The sequence below is a fragment of the Gracilinanus agilis genome, chromosome 1 (assembly GCF_016433145.1).
Source record: "Gracilinanus agilis isolate LMUSP501 chromosome 1, AgileGrace, whole genome shotgun sequence".
NCBI classification, from domain to species: domain Eukaryota; kingdom Metazoa; phylum Chordata; class Mammalia; order Didelphimorphia; family Didelphidae; genus Gracilinanus; species Gracilinanus agilis.
The window spans coordinates 376,786,266-376,809,975 of record NC_058130.1 but is presented as its reverse complement, the minus strand read 5'-3'; the positions used below and the strand labels follow the sequence as shown (position 1 = coordinate 376,809,975).

Genomic DNA, 23,710 nt, shown 5'->3' with positions numbered 1-23,710 from the left:
ATACTTTCGGGCTTGGAAATTGGGTTTTGAGTCCTGGAGTCCCAGTCTTTTCTAAAACTTTAGAGGACGTGGGTCCCCTCGACTTAGATTCCTAGAAAGCACCTAAGATTGGTTATTTATTTGGCTCACTTCCCTAAAAAGCTGATGATAAGTCAGATCAGAGAGAGACATTTTCCTTAAGTCCTGGCCCTGGATGGGTAATTGCACACTGCGGAATTCACTTTAATTAGACCTTCATTCAAAGGTCTAAGTTTATTTTCCCCAGATTTTTTGCACATTTTACATTTCATTTCACAAGTTAATTTTTCATCTTTTTTCTTGAATTCTATTCTTTGTATTTTGTCATCCTTACCTGACCTGAGATACCCTTTTTTAGAAAAAAGGTGTGTTTAAGAATTATCTCACGGGGATATCTGTTAAGTTTTTTAAAATTCGATAATGTAAAAATATATGTATATTTATTTAACTCTTTTAGGAGTAATTTCACGGGGAATTATATAAAATCTTAGAAGAAAATGTATGTTTTGTAATCTATAATGTAAAGTTTAAATTCTTTTGAGAATAATTTCAGGATAAGGATCTTGCCATCTCCCCAGAATCCAGATGACGAACTTGTTTTGGTGAAGACACCATGAAGATGTCTGAAAAGCCTTCACTGTACCATGAAGACCAAAAATTGAACTTTGGGGTGCAGTTGATTGAACTATGGGGAGTTGAAATTGAGTTGTATGTATTGTTTTAAATTGTACACTGTTGTGCCAATGGGGGACAGCCCCCCAAATTGGTTTTTTGTCAATGCGTCTAATTTTAACCATTTGTTCATCTATTTCTTTTATCCCCAAAATTCCTGAAAAATTTAGAAGTTGCTATTTTTACAGGTCCAGCGAAGAAAAAAGGACTAACCTTTTTTTTTGCCAGACCTCACGGGGAATTGTAAAAAGTAATTTGGGAAATGTATAAAACTACATTTCCCGTGATCCAACATGGTCCAACTGATTTCCGTCTCCGACGTCTTGACGCAGGGGAGAGCTTAAATCTCGTGGGTTAGGAGGGAGTGGTCTCTTTGGCGAGTAGGCGATGGCGAGGAAACAGGAAACAAAATGGAGGTGGCGGCAGTTTTGAATGCTTACAAGCGCGTGGTCTAATGATTTTATCTATCAACATGGCTTTAATTAAAATACTAATTTATATATTTATACTAGCCTTTATCATTTTTCATTTTTACACCACCCTTACCAATCTTCCACCTATGAGACAATACATCGAAGTACAAGGGTTTAAAAAAAAATAGATATTTATTCTATTTAGCTTATAAGACTATTATGAAGACCAAATGACAATTTATGTAGCTTTATAAGCAGAAACACTGAACAAATGTCTTGTTTCATTATGAAAACTGAAAGAATAGGTAAGATTAAAATTCTACAAGTGAAATAAGCCCAAAATGGATAGGAAACCCCCAAGAATGAAATTTTGAAAAAACATTGCTAATGACAAAAAAAGATGAAACAGCCTAAAGAGATCGGCATGTGTACATAAAGAATTCAGAGGCCAGGGGTTCTTAACCTTTTTTTAAATGTCATAATTAAAGGAAATACCTTTTCAGATCATAATGCAATAAAAATAATAACTAGCAAGGGGGAAAACCAAAAATTAATTGGAAATTAAATAATATGATTCTCCAAAATCAGTTAGTTAAAGAACAAATCATAGAAACAATAATTTCATTGAAGAGAATGACAATGATGAGACTTCTTACCAAAATCTATGGGATGCAGCCAAAGTAGTACTTGGGGAAATTTATATCCTTAAGTGCAAATATTAACAAATTAGGGAGGGCAGAGGTCAATGAATTGGGCATGCAAATTAAAAAACTAGAAAGCGAACAAATTAAAAATCCCCAGATGAAAACTAAATTAGAAATCCTAAAAAATTAAAGGAGAAGGGGCAGCTGAGTAGCTCAGTGGATTGAGAGTCAGGCCTAGAGACAAGAGGTCCTAGGTTCAAATCCGGCCTCAGACACTTCCCAGCTGTGTGACCCTGGGCAAGTCACTTGACTCCCATTGCCTACCCTTACCACTCTTCCACCTATAAGTCAATACACAGAAGTTAAGGGTTTAAAAAATTAAAAAAAAAATTAAAGGAGAAATCAATAAAATCAAAAGTAAAAGAACTACTGAATTAATAAATAAGACTAGAAGCTGGCACTTTGAAAAAAGCAAATAAAGTAGACAACGTACTGGTCAATCTAATTAAAAAAAAGGAAAGAAAACCAAATTAACAGTATCAAAGATGAAAAGGGAGACCTCACCTCTAATGAAGAGGAAATTAAGGCAATCATTAAAAACTATTTTGCCTAATTATGTGGCAATAAATACAGCAATCTAGGCGATATGGAAGAATATCTACAAAAATATAAATTGCCTTGATTAACAGCAGAAGAAATAGAATACTTAAATAATCCCATATCAGAAAAAGAAATCGAACAAGCCATCAAAGAACTCCCTAAGAAAAAATCCCCAGGGCCTGATGGATTCACAAGTGAATTCTATCAAACATTCAAAGAACAACTAATCCCAATACTATACAAACTATTTGACACGATAAGCAAAGAAGGAGTTCTACCAAATTCCTTTTATGACACTAATATGGTACTGATTCCAATGCCAGGCAGACCAAAAACAGAGAAAGAAAACTACAGTCCAATCTCCTTATTGAACATAGATGTAAAAATCTTAAGTAGAATACTAGCAAAAAGACTCCAGCAAGTGATCTCGAGGGTTATTCATTATGATCAGGTGGGATTTATACCAGGAATGTAAGGATGGTTCAACATTAGGAAAACCATCCACAAAATTGACCATGTCAACAAGCAAACCAACAAAGATCACATGATCAACAGATGCAGAAAAAGCCTTTGACAAAATACAACACCCATTCCTATTGAAAACACTAGAAAGTATAGGAAAAGAAGGGCCTTTCCTAAAATAATAAACAGTATATATCTAAAACCATCAGCAAGTATCATCTGCAATAGGGATGAATTAGAAGCCTTCCAATAAGAATCAAGAATGAAACAAGGATGCCCATTATCACTTCTATTATTTAACATTGTACTAGAAACACTAGCAGTAACAATTAGAGAAGAAAAAGAAATTGAAGTTATTAAAATAGGCAACGAGGAGACCAAGCTATCACTCTTTGTAGATGATATGATGGTCTTATCAGCAACTTTAGCAAAGTAGCAGGATACAAAATAAACCCACATAAATCATCAGCATTTCTATATGTTTCCAATACATCCCAGTAGTAAGAGTTAGAAAGAGAAATGCCATTTAAAATCACCCTAGACAAAATAAAAGTACTTAGGAATCTACCTGCCAAGACAAACACAATTACAAAACACTTTCCAAACGATTAAAACTAGATCTAAACAATTGGAAAAACATTAATTGCTCATGGGTAGGACAAGCTAACATAATAAAAATGACTATCCAAATTAATCTACTTATTTAATGCCATACCTATCAAACTACCAAGAAACATTTTTACTAAATTAGAAAAAACTATAACAAAGTTCATTTGGAAGAATAAAAGATCAAGAATATCAAGGGAAATAATGAAAAAAAATGTGAAGGAAGGTGGCCAAGCAATACAAGATCTTAAACTGAACTATAAAACAGTGGTCACCGGCTAAAGCACAGAAAGGAAGATCAGTGGAATAGACTTGGGGTAAGTGACCTCAGCAAGACAGTCTATGTTAAACCCAAGCATCCCAGCTTTTGGGACAAAAATCCACTATTTGACAAAAACTCCTGGGAAAATTGGAAAACAATATGGGAGAGATTAGGTTTAGATCCACATCTCACACCCTATACCAAGATAAACTCAGAATGGGTGAATGACTTGAATATAAAGAAGGAAACTATAAGCAAATTAGATAAACACAGAATAGTATACTTGTCAGATCTCTGGAAAAGAAAAGATTTTAAAACCAAGCAAGAGTTAGAAAAAATTACAAAATGTAAAATAAATAATTTTGATTACATTAAATTAAAAAGGTTTTGTACAAGCAAAACAAATTCAACCAAAATTAGAAGGGAAGCAACAAATTGGGAAAAAATATTTATAATAAAAACCTCTGACAAAAATCAAACCATTCCCCAATTGACAAATGGCAAGGGACATGAATAGGCAATTTTCAGATAAAGAAATCAAAACTATCAATAAGCACATGAAAAAATGCTCTAAATCTCTAATAATTAGAGAAATGAAAATCAAAACAACTCTGAGGTACCACCTCACACCTAGCAGACTGACTAACATAACAGCAAAGGAAAGTAATAAATGTTGGAGGGGATGTGGCAAAATTGGGACATTAATGCATTGCTGGTGGAGTTGTGAATTGATCCGACCATTCTGGATGGCAATCTGGAACTATGCCCAAAGAGTTCTAAAAGACTGCCCTTTGATCCAGCCATACCACTGCTGGGTTTATACCCCAAAGAGACCATAAGGAAAAAGACATGTACAAAAATATTTATAGCCGCACTCTTTGTGGTGTCAAAAACCTGGAAAACAAGGGTATGCCCTTCAATTGGGGAATGGCTGGACAAATTGTGGTATCTGTTGGTAATGGAATACTATTGTGCACAAAGGAATAATAAACTGCAGGAATTCCATGTGACCTGTAATGACCTCCAGGAACTGATGTAGAGTGAAAGGAGCAGAACCAGGAGAACATTATACACAGAGACTGATACACTGTGATAAAATCAAATGTTATGGACTTCTGTACTGGCAACCATGCAATGATCCAGGACAATTCTGAGGGACTTATGAGAAAGAAAGCTATTCACATCCAGAGGGAGAACTGTGGGAGTAGAAACACAGAAGAAAAACAACTGCTTGAACACATGGGTTGATGGGGATATGTTTGGGGATAATGACTCTAAACAAGCACCCTAGTGCAAATATCAATATTATGGAAATAGGTCTTGAAGAATGACACACGTAAAACCCAGTGGAATTGTGCGTCGGCTATGGGGGATAGAACATGAATCCTGTAATCATAGAAAAATGTTCTAAATTAATTAATTATAAAAATAAGTAAATAAAAGGAGTGTGTTGTCTTGACTTATTGGGTCATCAATAAAAACAAGAGGATAGTATTTTAGGAATGATGACTACTTTCTTGTCCTTGTATAGTTTAAACTAGATGGTCTCCAAGGTCCCTTCAAGTACTTTATTATTCTATGATTATTATTATTATAGATAATAAAACAGCAACAAGGGCCATTTTATCAGTGTATAATAAAGGAGGATACAAGATTACAGAAATGCTAAAATATGATAGAAGTTAAATAGTGAGGAATTTGAGTTTTGATGGTAAGATGGAGATGGAAGAGGTGAAAGAATTAGAAAGGAGAGAAGGGAATAGGCATTTATTAAGCACCTACTATGTGTCAGGCACGGTGCTGAGCACTTTATAAATATTATTTCATTTGATTCTTGAAACAACCCTATAAGGTGGGTTTATTTTATTTCTCAATTACAGAGTTAAGCAAATTAAGGTAGATAGAGTAAATGACTTGCTCGGAGCTACAGAGCTAGTAAGCATCTGAGACTAGATTTGAACTCAGATTTTTCTGACTTCAGGTCCAGTACTCTGTTCACAGGGAGGCACCTAATTGTCTCAATTGGAAGGGAATGTTCCTAAAGCTTAAAATACAGAATATAAAATGTTTACAAGTTCTCCTAGGGCAGGGATGACTAGAAACACCAAGGTAAAAAAAAAATCCTTGAAAAAGTTAACAACTTCTTGCTTATTTTAACTAAGTCTTAGGTTATTAGCAGTAGACAGAAAAATATGGTAAGGGAATGGCAATATTATTTTACTTCTAAAACATAGTGACATTTTACTGTTTATATTTTTAATTGGCTTTGATAGAAAGTATCTATTTCAATTTCTTTCAAAAGCCAAACAATGACTTGAAAGCAAAAATTACAAAGTATAATCCTAAAACTGACTATTTAAATTGCTTATTTTCTATGAAATTTTCTATGAAAGAGTATGTATTCCTTCAATATTTACTTGCTAATGTGTGTATACATAAGGTTGCACATGATTTCACCTTTGAGAGGCTTTATGATATGCCATTTAATTCTGAGAGCCCATTTTACTTTCAAATATGCAATTTTCTGCCTGTAACACTGAAGTAAGCATTATTGTAGCACTACATCCAAATGACTACTATAAACTTATTCCACTCCCCCAAATCTACTGACGCAGGCAAGCCTAAAAACAAATCTGAATGAAACATTTAAAACAAACATGAACAAAATGAATTAATCTGGTTTAGCTGAGAACAAAAGAGGCAGTGGTGAGGGAAGCAGCAGGAAGCACACTGGACTAAGAATCAATGCACCTGCATTCTAGTTTTAGCTTTTTTACTAAATGTGTGGTTTCAGGCAAATTTTAATTTAATTTTAGGCTAAAAATTTTTAATTTAAAGCAAAAAAAATTTCTTCATTTATAAAATGTGGTTAGAAAAGCTGATTTTTGGGATCTCTTACAATTCTAAAATTCCAGGACTCTAAAACTTCATCATAAAGCCTGTTCTAACTATTATAGTCTGTCTAATTTCTCACTGAGAGTCAGGCCCTAGCATAAAGGTAGGAAGGCAAAGAGGGTTTGAAAAGGAAGAAGGAAAACAATCCAATTCTGCTACTAATGAATTGTGTATACATTTCATGTCTACACACATACATATACAGGCAAGTCAATGTCTCTAAGAACTAAGTTTTGGACTGGATCTCTAAGATCCTTCCATCTCTAAAAATTGTATGACTCCAAGATTCCAATGAAGGAGGTACCTGAGGAAACTAGACTAGAACATTTGGACTAAATGATCATAGCACTTGAATTAAATCAATCTATCATTTAAAAAAATACTCTCTCCAACTGACACTTTTAAACTTCTCAGGCATAATTACACAATACATGCCACAGGGGTAGCTAAGTAGCTCACTAGATTGAGACAGGCCTAGAGTTGAGAGATCCTAGGTTTGAATCTGGCCTCAGGCCCTTTTTGGTTGTATAACCCTGAACAAATCATTTAACCCCCCACACACACACACTGCCTAGCCCTTACTGCTCTTCCGCATTGGAACCAATCCACAGTATTGATTCTAGAAAGGAAAAGGTTTAAAAAAAAAAATACATACCACTTCAATATGAAGTTAGAATCACTTACCCTTCCATTTTTACAAATATAATCAAACAGCTCTCCTCCGGACACATATTCCATTACCATGAAAATGTCAGATGGTGTACTAATGACCTGATACCTGATGAGAGAAATAATCTTATAGTAAAATTCAAAACAAATAGTAGCAAGTTTCACAAAAGTTCAAAATGAATTTCAAAATACTTAACAATATAATGTATCTTTTAGTTACCTACCAGTTATCTCTAAAATATACTTTTAAAAATCTGTAAACAAAAAGATAACAAAACATAACAAAATATTTAAACATTTCTTAAGTACCACTCTGCTAAGCACTGTACTAGGTTCTGAAGATACAAAGACAGAAGTTGAAATAGTTCCTATTGTCAAAGATCTTACAATCTAGCTAGATTATTTGTTCCATTGAGATTGATATAGTAGGGAACATTTTGAGCATAATGTGTATTTCAAGTTTGCATCTGTGCAATTTCTCCTGTGAGAAACAATGAAAGTAGTCAGAAAACTACACCATTTCCCAACAACTTAAAAGCTACAATTTTTCCAAAACTCATTATCACAACTAAACTACAGTCTTTGTAAAATGTCATTGCACAACTTCTAGTGCAATATGGCTAATCAGTGCTTCATTGACTCCTTTTGTTCAGGGCCTCTACGCCTAAGGCCCAGAGTTGAGGCCAGCCCAACTTGTTTCAGGAGCAGGAGAGCAAGTAGCCAGAGGCCACAGACAGAGCCACTACTTTAGTATGTAGGTATTTCTTAACCATCTATCATGTGTAAAAAAAACAAAAACAAAAAACTGTGCTACTTTTTTTCAAAAATGTCTTTTTAAAAAAATGTCACTGACAAAAGATTTGAGTGTTAGGCCCACACCTCATTTTTCCCATAAACCACAGCTGTTACTGTGTGATATCCCATAGAGCAGTGCTTCTGAGGAATGCATATCTAGCATTATAGCAGAGCTGGATGTACACATATATACAAATTAATACAAGGTGATTTAGGGGGAAAGGGATTGGAAACTGGGGCGTGGTGTTCAGAAAAGGTCCCATGAGGAAGGTAGCTGTGGAGCTGAGCCTTGAAATTTCAAAGCCAGGTATTCTGAGAGACAGAGTGAGGAGGGGAAGCATTTTAGGCAAATAGAATGGCCAGTACAGAACATGACATGGTCTCTGGTTTGAAGACCACTGCATAAGGCTTACAAGTGAAATGCTCTTGGTCTGAGTCCTGGCTCCTCCAGGTCTTTATTATCTCTATATCCTTAAGGAAGTCACATTTGTGTTTCAGGCTCCCCAGTGGTATAAAATAAGCCTGATCCAAGCCCTGCTTTCCCCGCAAATCTATTTTAAAGTACTTTGTACATGGAAAAGTATTACAGAAATGTAATTATTAGTGAATAAAACAACAAAGACAAAAAAAAGGGAAAGTTAGCCATCTTTCTTTTCAAACAAAATAAGGATATTAACAAAAGATAAAAGAAGTTAGAGTGGATATAACTAACACTTAAGTAGTTATAATTTAACAGTTAACATTTAATCCTAACTTACAGCTTGATGATATGAGGATGTCTGAAAAGCTTGAGGTTCTGAATTTCTCTGCGAATTTTCCCTACCACATCAAGGCTTCGAATTTTCTGTCGATTCAAGATCTTCACAGCAACTTTGTGCCCAGTCAACTCATGCTTGCCAACTTTAGGAAAAATAAAATTTGATAAAATTAGAACTCAGCTGGACTGATAATTCTATTAGTTACCTTCCACAAGGACCAAGGATACTGGAAAAGGCTATTTAAGCACTTCTCTTTATTGCCCTACTTCTTCATGAAGTAATTTTATATCACTTTAAAAGTGATTCAAGATTTTTGTTTTTGAAGATGAGAAAATTATTTTCCATTCATGTCAGAGCAAGGTAGGCAGAGAAAATATTGAAATCATATATTTGCATGCTGATCTTGGATTATGGATGGAAATTCAACAACTATAGTAAGTTAACTCAGTCTGTAAAATTCAAGCATAGAACAGATAAAGTAACCAAGATCCAGAGGCAAAGGAACCAGAAGCCCAATATTTATTTAACCCTAAAATATAAACTACTAGGAAAAGACTTTCTATCCAACAAGAATTACTGAGAAAACTGGGAAAAGAGGTTGACAGAATTAGAAAAACTGGGGAAACAGTTTGACAGAAATTAGATTTGAACCAACACCTCCACCATATATTAAAATAAGTTCCAAATGGATACGTTTTCTTAACATAAAAGGTCACATCATTTGAAAAACAAAACAAAACAAACAAAAAAACATAGAACAATTCTAGAGAAATTCTCTTCTTTAAAGGCAAACCTTTAAAATCTCTGGTTTGAGGGAAATTTCATAACTAAACAAGGGACAAATAACGAAAAATGAAAAATTTTCCTAAGACAAAATCAACAGAACTAGAATAACGAAAACTTGCCAATGGGGAAAACATATTCTCACAAAATATCTGAAGCCTGATATCAAAAACATAAAAGGAAACTAGTACACATATATGAAACTAACAAAAAAGTGTCAAAAGACAATGTTTTTAAAAATTAGGAATACAAAATACCACGGCCCTATTTTTAAATGTTCCAAATCACTAATTATAAGAAAAATGCAACTCTAAGATTTCACCTCACATCAGAAAAAAAAGGAAAATACTACCAATACAGATTTGTATTGAATGACTATTTGTTACAAGGAAAAGTTTATACTGAGAAAGAGTGGAGGGCTAGGTGGGTAGAGATGAATGCTTTGTCTTTTACTTAGCATGGTGTTTGGCATTTAATGATATAATAATGACTAGGGATACTGATTCAGAAGAAAAGAAAGAAAAATGGCACAGGTTAAAAATACACAGAAAAGAATTCAGGAGCAGGAGAGATAGAGGACAGTGTTGGTACTAAAGTTAATGTATGCTTCAAAAAAAACAAGTTAGACATAGCAGTTTCACAGTTTCATACATAATCCTTTTTTTCCTTTTCTTTGCATATGGAAAGTTCATGTTTCTTGAGAACTCTTTAAAAGAAAAGGCTATGCTAAAAAGTTTCTAAACTGTTTATATTCTTTGACCTAGGGATATTATAAGTAGGTATATACCCCAACAAAATCCAAGAGAGAAAAAAAAAACCCACATATATGAAAATATTTAAAGCATTTACACTTTTTATGATAGCAAAAAAAATTGAAAATCGTGTGGGAAATCATTGATTGGAGAATGACAAAACAAATTATGGTAAATTAGGGGAAAAAAATTATGGTACTATCAGAAACAGCATATATGAAGAATTCAGAGGAATTTAGAAAGAATTGAATGAAGTGATGCTAAAAAAAGTAACACAAACCAAGGAAACACTTACTCAATATTCACAAGAAAAAAAAAAAAAACATGATAAACTACTACAGAAATCAAACCAAATGCATTAGTAAAATTTGCCTCTAGAGGGCTAACTCTCCACTCATTAGGGTTGGTGAGGCTACAGATGTGACTTGAGGCAGATGCCATCAAGACAAAGTAAAGGTGTCCTTTTGCTTTGTCTGGCAAAAGAGAAGGCTCTATTGGCAAGCTATCGTGATAGCTAAAAAAAAAAAAAATTAAGTATTTTTATCATATTCCTAGTGGTAATGCACAGTATTGGGGGAAAAAAGTTCTGTCTGAATTATTATTTTAAATGTGGAGCTAGCTACTGGCTTGCTGCCAGTTTCTTAGGAGTTTTGGGACCATATAGCAAGATACTGGAGTGATATATAAACGTTCAATTTTAATTATAAAATAAATCATAGGGGCCGCTGGGTAGCTCAGTGGAGTGAGAGTCAGGCCTAGAGACAAGAGGTCCTAGGTTCAAACCCGGCCTCAGCCACTTCCCAGCTGTGTGACCCTGGGTAAGTCACTTGACCCCCATTGCCCACCCTTACCACTCTTCCACCTATGAGACAATACACCGAAGTACAAGGGTTTAAAAAAAAATCATAATTAAATGACTGTTTCTGACCAAAATTACTGTTTATTGAATTTTGGCTGCATTTTAACCAAAGTATACTTAAATTTAATTTACCCTTCCTATAAAAGCATATGAATTGCCTATCTCCTATTATGCATTCAAAAGATAAAAAGGTCCTACTGACCAAACAGAGGCTATTATCAAAGCTAATGGAGAAGTACTAAAGAAAACAATTTTTTTAATGCACATAATCAAAAAAATCATATAATATTTCTCATCTTTAGATCTGGTGACAGGGACAATGGCTTCAGGAATGTCAAGTGAAAAGTGACAGCCTGTTCCCATGCTATCAGAGGCCAGCAGTGAGTGAAATCCTATCCAATCTAATCCAACCAGGATTTACTAAATGCCTACTATGTGCAATAAATAAATAAGTAATATCAATAGCAAAGTCCATAAGTTAATTGGAAATAGAAAATACAAGAATCAAAGTTACAACAAACTTATTCAATTTTTTTCCTTTAGTGTAATGAATGGCAAATATTTCATAAAAATGTCATTAAATATAAAGGGTATGTATATATGTATGTGTATATGCTGTATATGTTGTCTTATTTAACTAACAGACCCACAAAATTGTCCCTGAGCTAATAGGTCCCCAAAAAAAGGGCTGCTTTCATTTAGCCCTACTTTTTAATTCTTTGATTAATTTGTATTTTTTGTGGTCCCATATAAACCAAAATATTAAGGGCATCAAAAACTGTGCTCAATAAGTTGAAAAAAAGACAATCAATTATGGTAGATGAGATTAGCACTATACCATTAGAGATGATATATATGTGGAATTTAGAGAAACAAGGGAAGATAAAAATGAAATGAAACAGTTAGTTTGGGGGGGGGGGGGAGTTAGGTGGCTTAGTGGACTGAGAACCAGATCTAGAGATGGAAGGTCCTGGATTCAAATCAGAACTCGAATCCTAGCTGTGTGACCCTGGGCAAGTGACTTAACCCCCACTGCCTAGCCTTTACTTACCACTCTTCTGCATTGGAACTAATACAGAGTAGTTACTGATTCTAAGACAAAAGGTAAAGGCTTTTAAAAAAAAATTTAAAAGATCCCAGAAAATAAACACAGCTACAATAGCATATATGAAAAACAGTAAGACCCAGACAACTGCAATGACAAATTCTGGCCTTAGGGAACAGATAAATCACACTTCTTGTACCAGGTAGAATTAGTGGATTACATACAAAAAATGTGGCTTACATAACCACATATGCAAACTTAGTAATAAATGTCTGCCAATTTTTTGTAACTGTTTTTCTTTGTTGGATGGAAATATTCAATGTTAGGAAATGACTTGTGTTTTCAAAAGATAAAACTTTTTTTTTAATTTTGATTTAAAGCATTAGGTTCACAACTAATCATTTTTAAAGTTTTCTTTTTGATTGAGAATTTAATTAACAAACACAATCCTTTCAAGGTACAACAAAAGGACTGTATAATAAATTATTTCTGGCATAAAGATTTTTTTCAATCAGTAAACAAGCAGTAACTGTTTACTATATGTTAAGCATTGAAGATACAAAGAGTTTAATAAAATAGTAGGAAAACTGCTATATTTGTATCCCCTTCCATTCATTTTTTTCTTCTGTACATTTTTTTTATTTTTATTTTTTTAATTTTAAACCCTTAACTTCTGTGTATTGACTTATAGGTGGAAGATTGGTAAGGGTAGGCAATGGGGGTCAAGTGACTTGCCCAGGGTCACACAGCTGGGAAGTGTCTGAGGCCGGATTTGAACCTAGGACCTCCTGTCTCTAGGCCTGGCTCTCAATCCACTGAGCTACCCAGCTGCCCTCTTCTGTACATTTTTTAAAAGTGCTTTGTTAACACTTTTTCATATCTATCACATATATATTGAGAAATCAGAAGAGAGTCAGTCACTGACAAAACAAATCAACACACAGGACATATTTCAGAATCCTTGTCTCACTCTATACCTGCCTAGATTGGGCCCTGGGAGAGGCCTTTTAGAGAAAGTGTTGTTTGAGTTAAGACTCAAAGGAAGCCAGAAATTCCATGAGGTCAGAAAGCATTCCAGGCAAAACAGTGAGTACGAAGGCATGTAGACAGGAGATGGGGTGTTCTGTGCAAGGAACATTAAGAAGGTGGGGAATAAAGAAGACCAGAAAGGCAAGAAGAGGACATGTTGTGAATAGGATAAATACCAAACAAAGAACTTGATATATGATCATGGACGTAACAGGAAACCACTGAAGTTTACTGAAGAGAAGACTTTGACAGCTGAATAGAGTGAGGATTACAGAGGGAAGATTTCAGAGGGAAAAAAACTTGAAGTAGGGAGACCAGCTATGGAAGTAGCTGTACAAATGAGTGGAGAAGAAGACATACATAGAAGAAATATTTTGAAATTAGAGATGACAACATTTATTAAAGATGATGATGATAGGTGGCATTTAAATAATGCATTAGGGTTTACGATGAGCTTTATATGTTTGAATCTCATAACAACCCTGTGAAGTAGGTGCTATTATTATCCCCATTTCATAGATAAGGAAACTGAGGCTCCAGATCATGTCCTCTAATCACAGGTGTTCCTCAGAGTTCTGTCCTGGGCCCCTTTCTCTCCTCTTCTACACTACTTCACTTATCATCAGCTGCCATCTCTATGCTGGCAACTCTCAGCTCTACCACCTATCCTATTCCAAATTCTGCTGACCTCCAATCTTGAATCTCCAATTGTCTTTCACATATCTCAAACTGAAGACATACTCAACATGTACAAAATAAATTCATCATCTCTGCCCCTATACTATAAAGGGCAAAGCCATTCTCCTAGTCCGCTGGGCTTGGAAATAGTCATCCTAAACTCCTCACTCTCCATATCCATTCTTTTAATGAGACCTGTCAATTTCATTTTTGCAACATCTCTTATAAGCCCCCTTCTCTCTGACACTGCAGGCTCTCATTACCACATGCTTGGACTAGTGTAATAATCTATGGGTGGCTCTTCCCACCTCAACTCCCCAGTCCAATCCATCTTCCATTAAGCCACCAAAGTAATTTTCCTAAATCACAGATCTCTCCATGTTAACCCCCCATTTTAAAAAAAAGGTTCCCTATTGCCTCCAAAATCAAATACAAAATCTTTTTTTTAAGCTATTAGAATTATATTTAATTTTTTTTAGAATATTCTCTCATGGTTACATGATTCATGTACTTTCCCTCTCCCCCCCATACACCCCTCCCCATAGCCAACACGCAATTCCACTGGGTTTTACATGTATCATTGATCAAGATCTATTTCTACATTATTAATAGTTGCACTAGGGTGATTGTTTAGCATCTACATCCCCAATCATATCCCCATCAACTCATGTGTTCAAGCAGTTGTTTTCCTTCTGTGTTTCCACTCCCACAGTTCTTCCTCTTAATGTTGCTAGTTTTCTTTCTCATAAGTCCCTTAGCGTTGTTCTGGATCATTGCATTGCTTCTAGTAGAGAAGTCCATTATGTTCGATTATTAAATACAAAATCTCCTACTTGGCATTCAAAGCCTTTCCTAAACTAGCCCTCTCCTGTCTTTCCAGTTTTCTTATACTTTACTGCCCCAATACCTATTTTTTTATTCAATGGCAATGGTCTCCTATCTGTTCCATGAACAAGACATTCCATATCTTAGTTCTGGCTATTTCTCTGGCTGTCTCTCACAGCTGGAACACTCTCCCTCCTTCATTCCACCTAAAGGACCTCCCTACTTTCCTTTAAGACCCATTAAAATCCCTTCATTTAGTAGAAGTCTTCCCTAACAACTATTAATGCTAGTGCCTCCCTCCTATTGATTACTTCTCATTCATCATATATTTAGCTTGCTTTGTATATATTTGTTTGCATGTTGTCTCTCTCATTAGATGTCTCTCTCATTAATCTCCTGAAAGGCAAGACTGTCTTTTGCCTCTTTTTGTATCCAAAATACTTAGCATAGTGACTAGTACACAGTAAACCCTTATATATTGGCTGATTGAAGCACAAAGAGGTTAAGTAAGTTGCACAGGGTAACAAGACTAGCGTCTGAGGTAAGAGTTGAACTCAAGTATTCCTGATTCTAAGGCCCATATGTATTTATGTATCTACTGTGCCACTTAGATGACTCTTTTGGGAAATGACTGATTACGCAGAGTATTCCAAAAGTCTCAAGAGTACTTTTAAGCTTTTATAGCTTAAAATTACACTAAGACTTTTGGACATGCTTACACAAGGTAAGCGAGAAAGATGATTAGAGAATGAGCAATCTTATCTGAGTGAGAGCAAGGCAACATATAAGTTCAGAAGAGGGGAGATTTAAGAGGAGAGCCAGTGAGTTCTGAGAACTGAAAGAATCCTAACGTTCTAAATGGTAAGTTTGAGATGTCTATAGGACAGTCAGTTTGAGATGTCCAATTGGGCAGACAATGACATGGGACTAAAGCTCAGTAGGTCTGGATATACAGATTGAGGAGTCAATCTCCATTAAGATATTAAACCTATAGGAGCTGAGGAGGTCACCAAGACAAGACTGTGGAGTTGGAGCTGTTAATCTGGGATCCATGGCCTTCTTTTTAAAAAAAATTTTGGGGGGGCAGCTGAGTGGCTCAGTGGATTGAGAGCCAGGTCTAGAGATAGGAGGTCCTAAATTCAAATCTAGCCTTAGGCACATCCTAGCTGTGTGACCCTGGGCAAGCCACTTAACCCCCATTGCCTAGCCCTTACCATTCTTCTGCCTTGGAACCAATACACAGTATTGACTCCAAGATGGAAGGTAAGGGTTTTAAAAAAAAATTTTTTTTTAAATTTTACAACTGTTTCAATATAATTGGTTTCCTTTATAATCCTAAGCACTTTATTTTATGCATTTCTACAGAGTCCATAAGCTTTATCAGACTGACAAAGAGGTTTATGAGAGGGCAGCTGAGTAGCTCAGTGAAGGTCTTAGGTTCAAATCTGCCTTTAAATACTTCCTAGCTCTATGACCCTATGCAAGTCCCTTAACTTCCACTACCTAGCCCTTACCACTCTTCTGCCTTGGAACCAATACACAGTATTGATTTTTTTTTTTAATTTTTTTTTTTATTTTAAACCCTTAACTTCTGTGTATTGACTTATAGGTGGAAGAGTGGTAAGGGTAGGCAATGGGGGTCAAGTGACTTGCCCAGGGTCACACAGCTGGGACGTGTCTGAGGCCGGATTTGAACCTAGGACCTCCTGTCTCTAGGCCTGGCTCTCAATCCACTGAGCTACCCAGCTGCCCCCCACAGTATTGATTTTAAGACGGAAGGTGAGGGTTTTTAAAAAGGTTTATGAAGCAAAAAAAAGGATTTAGAAGGATGTTGGACAATATTCTTGGGGGTATACCTACAGTTCCAGGGCAAAATATGGAAGATGAACCACCAAGGGGCACTGAGAAGGCAAGACAATAAGAGGCAAACAGGAAGAAGATATATATATTCAGCAGGAAAAGGTGGTCAATCACACTAAATATAGCAGAAGTACAAAAGAATTAAGAAAAAGCCATTATATGTATACAGTGATAGCAATAATGTACTATGATCAACTGTGAATGAATGAACTATCATCAGCATTGCAAGGATCCAAGGCCATCCCAAAGAATCCATGATGAAAAAAGGCTAATCAAAACCATAGAACAGTGATTCCCAAAGTGAGCACTGCAATGACCCGGGAGGGCGGTGATGGCCACAGGTGCATTTCTTTCCTATTAATTGCTAATAAAATTTTTAAAAAATTAATTTCCAGGGGGCTAAGTAATATTTTTTCTGGAAATGGGGCGGTAGACCAAAAAAGTTTGTGAACCACTGCCATAGAAGGAACTGACAGTGTCTAAATACAAATTGAAGCATACCTTTCTTTTTTTATTTTACTATATGAATTTTTCTCTGGTGTAACAATATAGTCGTATAGGATAAGCAGTGTCTTCTTTTCCAATATAACAAACATGGAAATATGAATTGTAGAATAGATCACACATGATTCCAAGTATCAGAAAAGGACTATTAAAAATTGTATCAATATGTAAAAAAAATTTTTTTTAAGCTATTATATATGGCAGTTAAGATATCAATGGTAACTTTAGAGAATTTCAGTTGAGTCGATTGACTAAGGTTGGAAGCCAAAGTACTAAGGGTTCAGAAGTGAGTGAGAGGAAAAGAAGTCAAGGCAAAATATAGAAAGTTTGTTGCTGTGGAAAGTAGTAATAGGAGGATAGATTGAGGGGAGGGTAAGATTTTTTTTTTTAAGTTAGAAAAGACTTTTTAAGTTAGGAAGAAAAGCCAGTAGAAAAAAAAAGACAAGATGAAAGAGGGAATTATTATGAAAACAGTGTCCAGGAAAAGATGTGAGGGGATAAGATCAAGGGACTGTAAGAGGGAAATTTAGGTATTTTATAGATATGTATTTAAAGTGTGGCCTCCAGGAATCAACAATTCAGGTTGATTCCGTAATTAAATCAGACCTAAGTCAGCATCGGGTTAAGGCACTTTATTTTACAATCAGGAAGGTAAAGGTATAGGAATAAAGAAAAAGGAAGAGGCTAGACCAGGCCTGCAGAGGCCTGAATGGAGAGAGAAGGTTAAAAGGCTAAATAAATTAGGCTGCAAGCCTCAAGGCCTAGCAACCAGATAGGCTAGTGCCTACTTAAGGCAGAGTTTAGAAGTGGCCTAGGTAGGCCAAGGAAGTCAGCCTAACTTGCCCATGTGACAATACAGAGTAGAAGCTGTCTGTGGTCTCAGGAGCTCCTTCAGCACCAAGTTCAAGGCGGGAACTACCCCCACAGGAAGTAACCAACATACTTAAAGAGATAGTGTCTTTCATCACTTCCTGTGGGTCCACCTCTAATTCAAATGGACAAATGGCAGTCTCTACACTAATTTTGGACTGCCCAAAGGGCAGTCCCTTGTTCTTGATTTGTTACTTATTGTCACGTGTGGGTAACTCATCTCCCCTCCCCACTAAGGAAGGTGAGGGTGACATGATTTCTATGCCTAGGGTAAGTAAGAGTTTAACTATGAATGGCTAGAGCTAATACACAAGGACTTGGATGCAAGAGAAGGGATGCTAGAGAATGGACTAAAAGAATAGAAAAACTGTCTCTTCCTGTGATGTTAGTATGTTAGTTCTCATATCGTGTTTGTTTCTAGCAGCCACTCTTCTTTTCTTTCTTTATCTGAGGAATGAGAAACCAGATAATCAAATATTTTAGAACTGTGTCTATTATAATTTGGCTCAGTTTTCAGGCTTGAGTGCCTCTCCTATGATAGGCATTAGATTTGAAGTTAGAATTGCTGGGTTCAAACCCTAGTTCTATTATTTATTTACTGCATTTGTGAAATTGGGCAAGTCAATTAACTGGGCCTCAGCATCTTCATCTACAAAACAAGGAAGTTGGGCACAACTAATAGATAAAGAATATTGCAAAACTACAAAGAACAAGAAAGTCCCAAAAGAGGAAAGATGAGAAGGCCTTCTCCCAGGCCCTATAACTTAGTAGTTAGGGTACACATTGAAAATATTTCCTTTGCAAAAATTTTCAAATATTTTCAATTAATTCATTTAGCTGATTTTTTTCTTTTCTTTATCTTTTTTCTTTAAAATAGTCTATGTTGGGAGCAGCTGGGTAGCTCAGTGGATTGAGAGCCAGACTTAAGAGACAGGTCCTAGGTTCAAATCTGGCCTCAGACACTTCCTAGCAGTGTGACTCTGGATGATTCACTTACCCTCATTGCCTAGTCCTTATCTCTTTTCTGCCTTGGAACCAATAAATAGTATTGATTCTAGGGCAGAAGGTAAGGATTTAAAAAAATATATGTTATATGGAATGGATTGGGGGGTACGGATTGGATATACTAAGAAAATGTAAGCAATGTAGAAACAAAATATACAATTTTTTTTTAATGAAAGTTGGACAAGCAAATCTCAAGTTGTTTCCAAATTCAGCTTGATGATCCTATGATAATTCCCATTCTAAATCCTATGATCATTATAAAAAGCAGGAGTTTTTTGGGGCAACTACTTTGAAGTATATAGCTTATCCACTCAGAGGCCTTTCTGCCTACCCAGGTTCTTGGCTAAGCACCAAAGAAGTGAGATTACTGAATGAGTGACCTCTGGATAAGTAAAGTATTACTGTTCCTATAATTTATGACTAAAACAAAAATAAAAACTATTATTAGCTCCAAACAAGAGTCTGGCTCTGAAACTTCTCAACTCAGGTTCAAATAGTTATGACTTCTAAAATTCTGTGTTTTTCTTCCAGAATAATCTCCCTGTTAGAATATAATAACTTTTCCTTCCTTTTGGAGAAAATTAGGAAAAAAAGATTTATATGAGACCCAATTCTCACCTTACTTCAGAGCCAAAATCACAACAATTTAAAATAAAAATAAGATTCACACAGATATAAATAATTCATCAAGAAACAGTATTATTACCTTTTGTTCAAAAAGAATTTAAGAAGGGCAATTAAGAATAACCATAGTCATGTGGATTTAGAGCTGAAAGAGTTCTTATAAAGACAGCTAGGTAGCTCAATTGAGAACAGAACACCCAGCTTGGAGAGAGGAAGACCTGAATTCAAATTACACTTCAATTACCAGCTGTGTGACTTTGGATAATTAGCTTAACTTGTCTGCCTCAGCTTTACCTCAACTATAAAAGGGGGATAACAGTACCTTACAGAATAGTTGTGAAGATCAAATAATATATTTGTAAGAAACTTAGCACAGTGCCTGACACATGGTTGACAGTTAATACATCCTTGTTTCCTTTCTTATAGATCATCTAGTACTCAATTTACAGATGAAGAAACTGAGATTTCTCCAAACTCACACAGCTTCTAAGTCAAGATCCAAATACAGGTTTTCTGACTACAAGTCCAGTGCTATTTGTATTGCAAGCTGGAACAAACTTTTATAAAAATTAAACAAGATTCTTCTATCATCTATAACACACTAATAGTTGCATAAATGGCTTAAGAAAAACTTTTATTTGAAATGTGCATCACTAAGTATTTCCCACTTTATTCAATATTTGATAACCTTACTCCAAGAGCTCCCAAGAGCTTATTTATGACAATGCTCATATAGAATATTCAGCTTGAAGTCCAAACAAGAAAGATAAAAACATATGTTTATTCACAATTGCAGACAGTTCTGTTGTGGTTCTGCAAGTCATAACAGCAAAGGTCCTGACACTCGAATTTTCCTATCTTCAAAAGTGCAAAACTATAAACTGAAAAACTAACAAGACCAAATTATCTCTACCTCTTCCACAAGTAACTTTGTCTAAATGCTTTAGAACAATGTAACAAATGCTTTCCCCTCAACCAGCTGCATGATCTTGATTTTATGAAAGATTATAATTTAATGGAACGTGATTCTAAATGGAATACTAGGTAGTCACCAAGCTATGCCAATTTTTGTCTAGCACTTATGCTAAAAATGTCTCTCTCCTCCATTTTCAATGCTTCTATTTACACTACCTGACATGTGACCCAGTTAGTCTGGGGGGAAAGGGAGTGCTTTAAAAGAATTAGTAAATATAATTTTTGAAATAAGACATTTAAAAAGTCTTTTTTTTTCTACATCAAGATCCATTTCAACCTAAGGAAACTAGTTTTATTTGGAAAGATTTCCCATCTCTGGCAAAACACCATTACTAGGAATTAAAATTTTAACAATAAATATACAGGAAATAACACAGCTATCACACACAAAATTAAAGACTCTCTTACTGGTATTAATGGTTGGGTAACCAAAAACAAAAAGAGCCATTATAATTTTGAGGAACAATAGAATCAACACTGTTATTTGGGAAAGTGCACTGAATTTGGCATGTGAGAAAACCTGTGCTGGAGTCACTGTTCAGTAACTCACTACTAAGAGACTACCTTGACCTGGAACAAGGTACATAACATTCACCAAGCCTCAGTTTTTCTCACCTGTAAAACAGGAATAATACTTGAACTGCTTACTTCATAAGATTGATGTAAAGATCCAACAAGAAAACAAAAAAGTATTTTGTGTAAACTATGAAGTTTTACAAAAAGGAAAATATCAAGAATCAAAATGTTTTTCCAATGGTTCTATCTGTATAAAAAGATAGAACAGGCAACCTGACAGCTTCAAGGGGAAAAAAAGTTTAAGCAATGCTAATCATCCATTCACCCAACACCTATCTAATATAAGCAAAAACACTTCTACCAATAATACTGACATTCTACAGAGCATTTTCTCACAAAATGATGAGTTACTACAGGATTCCCTCCCCCCAAATTATAGCAGCAAACAAAAAGATCTTATTGAATTCACAACAAATTGCTGCTTAAGCAATACTTTTTACCTTCCAAATTCAGGAGTTTTCAAATTTTAAATGAATATTTCTATACTTGAAACCTTTTTTTTTTTTGGGGGGGGGGGTCTCTAAAGTGACAAAATGAAATACCAAATAGAGAAGTGAAAGACATAACTTTGATCTAGTTCTTGGGTCAGGTTCATATTAGGTAGAATTTCAGAGGGAAATAATCAAGAATAGTTTTAATATCCTTTTAGGATGCTAATAAGTGTTTCTTACAAACATGAATACTAAGAAACAACTTATGAGCTCTAAATGATACCAGAACCAAACAACTCACTTCAGGATCATACAAACAAATCCTAGCCCAGTAGAAACTCACCCTAATAACTATCATTAACTTATTCTGTCATTTTGCTTAGGTTCCTTACATTTATTCAACTTAAAATGGCCTTGCTAATTTTCACAAGTAGTTTTAATCAGTTTCTCCCTAAGAGCTATACTGCAATTTTCCACTTCTATGACTCAGAAAAGGAGAGAGAAGAGGGTTCTCCCCTCCCATCCCTAGACAAAACCAGAAAATGTTTGTTTAGTTCTGGAAGAGCAAGACTAAGCTATTTATTTACTTCGCCATTCAAATTTTAATATACCTTTCAAATTAAAACAAACACTTACTAAGCACTCATGTACCAAGCAACAAAAAATTATAGGAAAATAAAATTTCAATTACAACTTATCATAAAAGCCATACTTGTTCCATCTAGTACTGTACCCAGTGGCCAATGTCAAATGTTTAAACAGCACCCATTTTGCAACGTTTCAGCATTTGGTCTAAAAGAGGGGACATAAAGTTCCTTAATATTTCATTTCATAAATGTGGTGTTGAAACAGGAGAGCTGGCCAAGAACCCCTGTATAGTTTTTCTTTCTGATCAGTTGTAAAATAATGTGTTTTAATTTCTCAAAAAGTGAGTATCTTCATATATAGTAAACGCAGTCAACAGTACCTTTTAGTACAACTAAAAACCTTATTTGGAGTAAGTATGCAAAAATAGCTAAAAGATACAAAGAATACAGGGCACTTGCTGATTACCCCAAAATTGTGAAAGCACAAAAGTAATTAGTTAAAACATAGACCTATCAATACTGCACAATCGGAGGAGCCGTTGAGGACCTCTGAAGATGAAAAGTGCTCCAAGACCAGGTTAGCCGGCTGGGAGGTGGGGTTTGATAACCAAGTACATTCCCCTCGTAAAGAGGACGGAAATAGAGTCTAGGCTGGGCAGTGAGAGGACCTGCGGAGCAATGGGCTGGTCCTGGCTTAGCAAAGGAAGCAGTGGAAGTCGGGGGACTCCCACCTCCCAGGGGCTCGCACTTCAGGAACCGCCGGAGCAGGACCCGTTCCGAGACCATCGACCCCCTAGGACCTTCGACACCAGGCAGTCGAGCATCGGTCCTCCCAGCTCTGGGGCAGGATCCAGGTCCAGGTCACGCAGAGCCGGCTAGCAGCAACCTCACACACACCCCGCAGCAAGGGGAGCCTCCAAGCCCCCTCCCCCGCCCCGCCCCAGTTTCCATGACGACCTAGGGTCTTCCCGGGTTGCCTCGGGGACGGGACTGGAGAGTTCCCGGGTCCAGGGCTCCAGGGTCCCGGCGCTCCATCCCCAAGAGGGAGGAGTGGGGGAGGTGGTAGTGGGGGGGAGGGGGAGGAGAAGGGAGGGATGAAAAGATGAGGGGAAACAGGGGGGCAGGAGTGGAAGAAGGAGGGGATGTCCCCCAGCTCCATGGCTGCGAGAGAGCCTGGTCCCCAGAGCTCGTACCCTTCACTTTGCCGAAGGTGCCGACCCCGAGCGTGTCTCCCAGGATGTAGTGGCCGATCTTCACCCGCCCGTCGTGTTTCTGCTTCTCCGCTGCCGCCATCTTCCTCCAGGAACTGAGCCTGCGCATGTCGCCGGGGGAGGGGGGAGAAAAAGGGGGAGGGGGAGAGGAGGAGAGAAGGCGGAGAGGAAGGGAGAACGGGGGTGGGGGGGAGAATGGGAGGAGAGAGAGAAAGGGAGGGGAGAGGAGAGGGAGGAAGGGAGAGGGAAAGCGAAAGCGAGGGAGGGAGGAAGAGAGGGAGGTAGAGGGCGGAGGGGAAGGG

General features: G+C 36.4%; 1 protein-coding gene across 2 annotated transcripts in view; it reads right to left on the bottom strand.

Annotated features, from left to right (window-relative positions):
- Positions 1-23,517, bottom strand: part of PRKAA1 (protein kinase AMP-activated catalytic subunit alpha 1) — a 59,334-nt gene extending 35,817 nt beyond the window's left edge. The window contains exons 1-4 of one of the 2 annotated variants that reach the window (XM_044664160.1): positions 23,391-23,517; positions 8,795-8,936; positions 7,257-7,350; positions 2,022-2,057 (exon numbers count right to left, since the gene is read on the bottom strand). In XM_044664160.1, the coding sequence (XP_044520095.1) occupies positions 2,022-2,057; positions 7,257-7,350; positions 8,795-8,936; positions 23,391-23,517 (399 nt within the window). The remainder of the gene's footprint in view (positions 1-2,021; positions 2,058-7,256; positions 7,351-8,794; positions 8,937-23,390) is intronic. The other variant, XM_044664156.1, reaches the window with a different exon arrangement.
- Between the last annotated feature and the right edge of the window lie 193 nt (positions 23,518-23,710).